This window comes from Falco biarmicus, chromosome 1 (assembly GCF_023638135.1).
Source record: "Falco biarmicus isolate bFalBia1 chromosome 1, bFalBia1.pri, whole genome shotgun sequence".
NCBI classification, from domain to species: Eukaryota; Metazoa; Chordata; class Aves; order Falconiformes; family Falconidae; genus Falco; species Falco biarmicus.
In genome coordinates this window covers 87,877,002-87,887,139 of record NC_079288.1, presented here as the reverse complement: position 1 = coordinate 87,887,139, position 10,138 = coordinate 87,877,002, and the positions used below count along the sequence as shown (strand labels likewise).

The 10,138-nt window shown below is 49.1% G+C and overlaps 1 protein-coding gene across 1 annotated transcript in view; it reads right to left on the bottom strand.

The window, feature by feature from the left end:
* Positions 1 to 377: 377 nt before the first annotated feature.
* Positions 378 to 10,138, bottom strand: part of SFXN5 (sideroflexin 5) — a 109,237-nt gene continuing 99,476 nt past the window's right edge. The window contains exon 13 of the mRNA XM_056358942.1: positions 378 to 6,151. Coding sequence (XP_056214917.1) covers positions 6,074 to 6,151 — 78 coding nt within the window. The 3' untranslated portion in view covers positions 378 to 6,073. The remainder of the gene's footprint in view (positions 6,152 to 10,138) is intronic.

The following is a 10,138-nucleotide window of genomic DNA, read 5'->3' as shown; positions in this document are numbered from 1 at the left end:
TACACAATATATACACACATGTGTATCTAATGTGTACATACACCATATTTTATAACGTATATTATATATCATTATATATAATTACATATTTTATAGTGTATATTTATACATTGTACATTTTGCTATATAAAATAGATCATAATTGTATATAATATATATTTTATATATATACACACACAAAAATGTAATAATTCCTGCTGTCAGGAAAGCCCCCTCCCCACGCCTCCACACTGCTGGGAAAGCCCCCTCTGCAAGCAGCCCCTCCCCAGTACAACTAGCCCGTGAAAACTGGGACTTTTCAGAGAAACCCCTTGAACCCCAACACCCTTCCCACCCTTCCCACCCACCGCTCACAGGGAGGCTGAGCCACACCGCCACCTCTTCAAACTTTTTTATTCCAGACAGGTCTGAGCGTTACACAGAGTGTCGTGGTCAGTAACTCTACTGAGAAGGTTAAAAAGAGCCGGTGCACAGGGCAGGTGCCGGAGGGCGGCCGAGGGACACTGGCCGCTGGAAGACATGCGGGTGCTGGCAGGTGACCCCCTCGCCGCGTCCCCAGGGACTTGCCATTGGCGCAGTTATAAGGTGCATTCGGACTGGGTGCCGGAGGGTGATGGCGTGAGGAGGGGCGGCTGAGGGTGCTGGGTGCAGAATAAGCCATAGAAAAGGGGAAAAAAAGCCAAAAGTGGACGTTGCCTAAAGCGACCCCTGGAGATACCCAGGGCTGGGGGGCATCTACACCACCAGGACCACTTCAGGCCTCCACACCTGACACTGGGAACACCCTCAGAGCCAGGCCAGCTTCTCAGGTGGGCTTCTTTGTAGCCTAAAAAACTTTGCTCAAAGGCTCTCAGGGTCCCACCGCAACATGTCGGCAGCCCCTGTGTTCCCCCTGTGTAGCTGAAGGGCATCCCAGGCTCCGGTTCTCCATCACAGCCCTTTGAGAGGAGCCAATCGAAGTGGAGGGGACACCTACATCTCTCATCTATGTGGCATTGGTACAACCCTGAGATCTACCAGTGTCGCTTGTCCCAGGGCAGCAGGGTCCAGCATCTGGTGGCTCATCCTGCATCCCAACGATGCGCAGCACTGGGATGGGCAGCAAACAGGGTGACCTGCTGCCCGTCCTGCCAGGAGCTGGGCATCTGCCCGCGCCCAGCCACACACAGGGATGTGGAGCAGAAAAATAAGCAATAAGCAAAAACGGAAGGAGCTGAGCTGTGCCCAAGCTGAAAGGTGAGTCTGGGACGTGGGTGACACAACCCCCAGGTTGTCCCCTGGTTGTCCCCCAGCCGGCTCAGGGAGCAGCCAACAGACACATCTTCCAGGAGAGACTCCAAACTTCTCGCTGGCACCTTTTGCTGCAACCTGGTCCTCATTATTTCTTAATTAACATATCCAAGAAATCAATTAACTGCGACATTTCTAATTAAATACTACAGGAGATGATCATCTCATTATTATTATCTGCCGAGGTGAACAACTTGATATGTGTGGTGGGTTTTTTGCTCTCCGTTTCTTCCACTTCCCCAATTATAGGAAATAAGAAATGCAAATGGTTGGGTTGTTCTTGCAAACCGAAGGCTCCTTTTTGTACATTAGGAAAGTCTAAGAGATTAATTAGTTATTAAGTGAATGTGCATAATGTTATCATTAGCTGTTGTGTGTAGTCTTTTCTGGCACAACTTGCTGTCCTAATAAACAGAACTAATGTGCTGCCGCTCTCCCAGCTCCATGTTTTTCATTTCTAACATAGAAGAGTTGAACATGGCATTTAGGTGCTCACTGGCGGTCCCACCACGAACGGCAGCAACTGTGCCCAGCCAGTGCTGGAACCGCTGCACGAGGGAGCCCAACCATGAGCCCCCTGCTAGCAAAATGGTCTTTTAAGATCCATAAGGGTCAGGTCGGTGTCTGCTGAGCCATTCTGCTGCTTTTCAATAAAAATGCATCTTGACACCCACTTGCGTTGGGATGGTGGTGGCTCCAAAGCTGAACTGCATCAGGCAGCTTCAGCGTCCCAGCATGGGGACACCGTGGTCTCGTGGTGCCCAAGAGTTTGGGACCATGGGGCCACCAAAATGTGCTCTTCATGCATGCACCTTGTCCCACTCACCACCAAGCCAGGGGACAGCGAGGGGAAGGGCAGCAAGAGATGGGTCTGCACCATCCTGACTGTCCAGAGGCAGAGGATGCATGTGGTTTTGGGAGATGCGAGGTCAAGTCCTCAGGTCCCCAACTTCATGGGTATCACTGATTGCAAGTGCCAACTCGCAAGGCAAGACCTGCAGATGCTCCCAGAAGAGGTGAGAAAAGGGAACTGAACCCCATGCGGTGGTGGCTCTCCCTTCCCAGCTCCAAGCAGGAGCATCTTCCCAGCGCTTTGGGTATGGGGCACAACATTCTGAGTTGCATTTGAACAAAATCTGAGAGCAAACGCTGTTGCCAGCCTGCCAGAGGCTGTGATGGGCTGCCTGCTCCGGCTCTTAGACATAAACACCAGAAAACGCCTGACTCAGGACCCTGGGATGTATTTATTTCTCAGCACAAACTCTGCCGAGTTGACTGAGACCCATTTTCATGACACATACAGTGAAACAAGTTTGACGGGGTTTGTACGGGAAGATGATAAATCCAGACTCATTTAGACTGTTTGATTGTCATTTGTTCGACTGTGCAGCTGCTTTTGAGCCGAGCCATAATCTCGCAGCGCAGTTCCTCTGACATCCCTCAAGCTGGTCCTCACCCCCTCAAGCAGGATCAGGCCCTCGTGAGTCACAGGAGCCGTGTGGCTTAATAAGCCCTAAATCTATCCTCCTCCAAACCAGTGCAGTCCTTATTAAGCATCACTGGATTAACACGATGAGCACCCCCTGCCAATTAACAGCTGGCGCAGCTGGAACTCTGCAGGTGATGTGTGTGTAGGGAAAACATCCATACTTGCTCCCCATCATAGAGAAAATTCGGAACTGGCTCCTTCCCGAGGCAGAACTTGCTCAATCCATGCTTTTCCTTGGGTGTCTCCTAAAGAACCATAGCAGGCAAAACCCCGACCCCTCTCCCCCACTGCAAATTCCTCGCTCCATCTGTGGGCCCTGCAGGTAGCTGGAGCTCACAGCCACCAAAATCTTTGACTGGTGATCACAATGTAAAACCAAATCAGGGTCTCCCTCCCTCCTCCACCTCTCTGAAACCTCACAGCAAAGTGCAGTCTCCATCGCTTCTCCCTCCCCACTCCCCCACCCCCAAAAATCAGAGCCTGGGATGAACAAGCTTGCAGCAGAATGGTTCAGGCAGCAACAAAACCCACTGGGGAAGGGGAAATGATCCACCCAGACAGGCACCGGAGCCAGGAGGCTTCTCCCTGTCAACACAAGAGGCTGTTTCTGTCTCAGCCTCGCATTTCCATTCAGGAGGAGGAAGAATGCAAGTTGTGCCTCCGTGCAACACGATGCGGCTTGGCTTCTAACTTCTGCAGGCTCAGCGGAGCTGTAAATTGAAGTCTGAGACTCAGAGTAGCTCTCTCCCTGCTGCACACACATGTGCATGTGTGTGCAAGGGGTACCTGTACCCTCAGCACCTGACAGTGGTCCTCACCTCCTCCCACCCCCTGCAGCAATGGAAAGGGCCCTTTCCAGGCACACAGTTCATCCCAGCTGACTCTCCAAAGACTCACCACTGTGGTTCCCATCAGCAGGATGCTGTTTGGGGATTGCCAGCATCCCCGCCCTGCTTCCTGGGGCTGGAAGGCTGCCCCCCTCTTTCAATGCTGCGGGGAGTGAGTTACTCCCAGGGCAAAATATGGGGCCTGATTCTGCACTGTGCTGCCCGTGGGACAGATGCCCATGAAAATGTCCATAGGACAGACGCCACCTCCCTGCAGCCTCTCCAAATCCCACCTGGAGCAGATGGGGTGGCTTTGTTTCCTCCAGAGCATACATTCATCTCATCTAGTGCATTAGAAGAACTCTACTGGGTGAAATCCAGCTGTCCCTTACCCTGGTGTAAATCCAGAATAGCTCCATGAGTGTAACTGGACCCACTCTGCATTTCCACCAGTGTCGGTGACCGGGAGCTGGCCCATCAACAGTAGCTGTGGAGAGCCCAGAGCTGGCCTCTCCTCCCCTGCACACTGGCATGTAAATCCGCAAAATTTATTTGTTTTGTGCAATTATTTCTGATTTACACCAGTGTGGGGACAGAATCAGTCTTCCTGAGCTGGCCTGACCGTTGCGTAACTCCAGTTCCTACAGGTCTGACTCCAGTAGGGAGTGCGAGCAGTCAGCAGTGGAGGAGCACACGGCAGGGCTCAGGCCTCCCAATTTCAAGCATTGCAATAAATCTTTCAAATACATTCTGTGTCAGTGGCAATTTGGTTTCCCTTGCTCCCCCCACCCTCCCCAACCCCCCCAACAAACTGGCATCTGAAGGATGATAGCCTGTGCGTTTATCACCACTGCAGCTCCATCCCTACAATGATCCCAGAGGCAGAGCTCACTATTGGCATGGTCTTCTGCTGGTGACTATGTTAAAAATCCACATTGACTTCTCTGGCCCTCAGGGAGTCACCTGGGGTTTACTCTCGGGTACAAAATACCAGAAAGCCAAATTATGGCCCCAAACCCATGCAAGGGCAGGATTCAGTGCAGCGCTGGGGGGACGTGCCCCGCCTCACTTTAAACACCCCAAAGTGGAGCAGCTGAAGAGACAGCCAGGCAGCCAGCTATCTCCAGAGGGCACTTCATCCCTCCGAGGTTGCAGTCTCATGAAGCCATCAGCTTGGCACGGCTGCCAGGTGAAGCTGTCCTGCCCACTGGTTTCTGCTTTCTGATCCTCCTCTGCACTGCAGCAAGGCTTTGGGCAACGTTGGCTTTGCTGGCTGAAAGCACTGGCAAAAACAGACAAGAGAAGAAGAGGAAGATGAAGATGAAGAGGAAGAAAGGAGAAGGAGGAGGAGGAGGAGGAAGAGAAGGAGGACAGAAGAGAGAAGAGAAGAGAAGAGAAGAGAAGAGAAGAGAAGAGAAGAGAAGAGAAGAGAAGAGAAGAGAAGAGAAGAGAAGAGAAGAGAAGAGAAGAGAAGAGTTCCAGTTGGAAGGGACCTACAATGATCATCTAGTCCAACTGCCTGACCGCTTCAGGGCTGATCGAAAGTTAAGCATATTCTGTCCTTGGACAACTAGGTTAGTAAAGCATGGCTTAGCCAATCAGCTGAGATTAACAACCTTACTTTTAGAGGGTCTGTGTTAGGAGGGACAAACTCCATCCTTCCTGTCTGTGCAAAGAAGAGCGGATCGATCATATGTTTTATTGTACAATCCCTTCCTACTCAACATGTGGGCATGTTGGCTTTCCAGTATCTTGAAACCCGGGCCCTTGTGGATATGCCCAGCGGTAAGCTCCTGTGGCACTAAGCTTTGCAAGTGCAGTGAATGACAGGATGCCGCCAGGACCATCTGCAGAAGAAGGAGGGAGGGAAGAAGGGCACACAGGCTATGTCCTTCGCTGTGCTAATGGAGCACTGCACATTGAACCATGGAAGGCTACTTTTGCGCATGATCACTGGGGCAGGATTGGCATGAAATCAATACAGGACACTTATCAAACACCTTATCAAGCGCTTCACATTCATGCACCCGTTGATCTCTATGGAATTACTTTTGTGCAGCATCAGTGTGGAGATTTAATTTGCATCAAAAATAAAATTTGCTTGGTGAAGCCTGCTTTCATGTAGTTAGGTATAACCACGTAAACACACCATTAAACATCCCTCCATGCAGCGCTATTAAGTTCTGAGATTCCTCTTTAGCTAGTTCTCTAAAGTGTTTCAATGTGATTTTTTTGTTGCTGCTCCTGTTGCTAATTTAAAATTTTTAATATTAATCTATTTGACTGGTGTGAGGTGTCAGTTCTCTGCAAGTGTTAATTTACTCCCAGTTCGCCAGGAGCAGTAATACGTTACTATCGCTGAGCTCTATTATTTGTTTTATCTTGATGCTTTCTTTTTCCCAGTCGGGACCTTAAGTTTCCCCCTTTCCCTCCCCAAATCTTCTGGGCTGAGATGGTCCACTTCCACTTACAATCCTTTATTGTAGACTACAGTCTTACTGGTAGTGGCCATTGCAATTTCTGGCTCCAGCCGAGATGTCTCAATCTGTGAAATCAAAGAGGAGGCAAGATCAGAGATCAGAATCGGTACTGTGGTGTTGTGCTGCAGCAGGAGCTCAATCGATCAATAAATTAATGTGGAAAAGTATAATATGTAAATACTACAATGTCAATCATGCCTATTCCATGTCATTTTAATGTGCTCTACTCTGCTCAAATCTCCAAACAACTCCATTTGAATTGACTTGTATTACATGAAATGATGCACGCTCACTGCCTTGCAATGTTCAATGAATTATAGAGTGTCTCTAAGAATCAAACGGATCCCACCCGTCGTTTTCCAGGAGACATCCCTTCCTTTTCCCACAGCCGAGGTCCCCTTGCATGGTGCTAGAAGGAATCCAGTCCCCAAAGCTGCAGTTTGCACCCATAGGGACCAGGTGAAGCCGAGGGCTGCCTGGTGACATGAGGGGACAGCAAACCCTCACTCGGCTCCTGGACCATGGCTCTGTATCCTCCAACAGGGATAGATCACAGCTAAAATCCACCTGCCCCTTTCTCTGTCTCCATAAAATCTCCAGCCCTTTCCTAATTTTTTCCTTCTGCTGGCTTCACATGAAGCTCTACCCCTTGCTCTCAAATCACTCCGAACCTTTGCATCCCTGGGAGGGATCCATGGCGCTCCCGGATCCAACACCAAGCAAAGATCCCACTCCCAACTGGGATGGGGCACCTTGCAAGACCAGACTTTTAGAAATCCTATACATTGAATTGATGCTGTTGCTGACACAATGCTAGGAACCCACGTTAAAATCGAAATGCTTTTGAAAATGTTTAACCTAGTTAGACAAATTAGCAAAAATTTGTGCAAAACAATTTAGGTATTTAAAATATTCAATGTTTTTAAAAACTGGAAAAACTGTTCTTAGCTTTCAGCTGCAAAAACCCAACAAAATATAACATCAAAGCAATCTTAACATGAGGTGCAACATAACCCTTCAGCAAAGCTGTTAAACAGCTACTGAAGCATCATGGGAAATAGCACTTCATTTATTCAAATGCACATATGTCAGGTTTTTGCACCATATGTCATTCCAAGCTATTTACAGTAATAATTAAATCTTAATCAACGTTTAACCTCTGTAAAATGTTTGAAGGGATCTAATCACCCTTCAGACTGCACTAATGAAGGAGAAATATATAAACATAAAAAGAAAATGATGCATAGATAGCACACCAGAAAGAACAGTAATTGCAAAATTGTATTTCTTTTAAATATAATCAGCAAATTATGTAAAGTAAGCCAACGAGTATTTTAAGTGAAGACATCTTGGGTGTCAGAGGTGTGATCAGCTAATTTTGTACTGCTATCCATAACAGATGTAGCATATTTTCTTTTAGTGCCATTATTAGCAACTTCACCATTTCTTTCTGTGCTGAAACACAAAGTGAAGCATTGTGCCGGGGAGAGTACCCAGCAAAGGTGCAGGAGAGGCGATTCTCACGTACACCACCGGCACTGACGGGATCCATTTTGAGGGAGGATTAACTCCGATCTGCCTGGCTCTGACGCAGCTTTTCTTCCTATTGTTTTCTTATTTTTCTGCCAGAGACAGAAAGAAAAGCTCCGAGGCATTGGGGCTGGGTGGTTTCACCCACTGGTATGAAAATATCAAGAGGAGAATGCTTTAAAATGACCTGGATTGGGGTGTCCAACCCTGACCGTCCATGCTGGTGTCAGTAGGGCTTGGGGATGTGGGGCAGCTCAGCCAGAAAAAACACAACCTACTAGTGGGAAGTCTCCATAGAAAGCTAACGGAGAGCCACCACGGTCCCTCCCTCTCCAGTGGAGGCTGGAGAGGTGGGAGGTCCAAGGAAAGTCACATCTGCCACGGTGGACCCCGGAGGAGCGGTCTGAAAGCAAGACCTGTGGGAAACCACTGAGGTTGAGTCTGGAAGAGAGAAGTTCAAGGGAGGCATGGTGGTATTGGTGTATGCAAGAGGCTATGGCACAGAAGAAAGGAGTAATGTTTTGTTCACACTCTCTTGGGACACAATTCAAAAAGCATCGAGTAAGATCCAAGCTGAACAGCAGGAAGAGTATCCTAGTGGGAAGGAGCAAAGTATTGCAACCACATGCTTGGGGAAGGTGCAGTGTCTCTGTGGTGGGAAGTTTTCAGCACAAATTAGATCAAACTCATCAAGAAAAGTTTAAGCAGAACTGAGCTTGTCTTGGTGGAAGGAGACAGATGAGGTAACTGCTTGTAGGTCCTTTCAGCTCCCTTCCCACGGGTTCAGGAGGGAAACGGCCTCCTTTCCCTGCACGGCTGAGCTCTTCATTCATGGCAAGGCTGGACACAAGGCTGTTAGACAGGATGGCTTTAGGAGGGACAGGACGGCTTTAGGAGGGACAGGACTGAGGTGTGATAGTTCAGAGACAGATTATGATGTCTGAGCAGAACGACAAGGGGATGAATATCTAACGCAAGATGGACACATGGTCAAGGACTCCTCTGAAGATCGTGAAAGAAGATGCAATCGGTCACAGGCATTGGTTTGGAGTTGGGTATTACTGAACCCACTTAAGCCCCTTTCTGAAGCCTGGGAAGATGTGAAATAAATTTGCTGGGGGTGACTGGCTGAACTGGAGCAATCCTGTGGATCTTTTTCTGGTTGGCTGTAAAAAAACCTGCTCTAGAGCTTCAGCTATGGGTGCGCCTGCACCAAGGAGGCAGGTACAGGAGGGATGTACTCCACAGCAGCACTGGCAAAGCCATTCAGAAATGCGTCAGGAGTAACTTACTCCTCTCCCTGGGAAATCAAATGCAGAGGGACAGGGAGAAGCATCCGGGTGGTGGGCTACGGATATCAAGACAACATTAAGACACAACCTTATTGTGTACCAGTTCAGTATTTGAATCCCTCAAGGGTTTTTGTAGGAAAGTATAATTTCACCTATTTTGGTGTAAACTGCTATTCCAGCTGTCCAGCAACCTGGACCTGCTCAGCCAACCTTCCACTGGACATGGCATTGTGAAATGGACCTGGAGACCAACAGAGTTTCCTGTCAAGTTCCTTGTCTCAGCTTCAAAGGAGACCCCCAGCAGGGTCCACCTTTGTCACGGCCATGCTGGGAACCCCTCTAACAGGGAACTCCTGCCATGGAGGGTGCTCTGGGGAACAGGTTCTGCCCTGTTTGGACTAACACCGACAGGACATGCCCCACCTACACGGGGTGATTTTGTCCTTTCAAACCGAGTGCCCACCATAGGACTGGGTTTGAGTTGTGTCCATCCTCTTCCTCCCAATGAGGCACATCTACCTGTGCTGGGGCGAAGGATGGATCCCCTTCCAGCCTCTGGGATGACAGCACTGAGGTGCCTACCAGAAAAGGGCCTTCCTTCAACTCAACAATGAATCCAGGAGAAGTCCAGGAGGGAAACAAGCTCACAACAGCAGTGAGGGAACCACAGTGTAAAAGCACCACTCCCACAGAGTGCTACAAGGGGCTTTTTGGGGGAAAACCCCATACTTTCAGGCTGATGGTTGCATGAGCATCAGTGCAGCATTGACTGCTCATATCCTGACATACCAGCATGGGTGACACTGTAACTAGGCAGCAGGAGAAGGGGGAATTGCTTCACCCACCCTGAGAGGCTACTGGAAGCTTTGCTACAGATGCAGGGAAGTCCTCGCTGGGGACATGGCCATGGTGCACCTCCAAACTCATCCAGAAATGCGGCTGGTGCTAGCCCAGCCCATTGCAACACCTGGGAGTTGATGCAGCCCAAGGATGTTCCTCTTCCCTCTAGCAGACAGCCACGTGCATGAAGAAAAAAGGGAAAAAACTCCAGAAATGGTGTCCCCTGACCTTATTCAAGCAACTGTTTATAAACCAGTATCACCCAGGTAATGCAGTCAGGATGACAGTGCTGGCTTTTTAGTGGTGCTCCTGACCCGGTGAAATCTATCCTTCCCAGGGAACAAAGCCGCTGTAAAGAGAATCGCCTCTCACGGTGCCCACCACACGCCA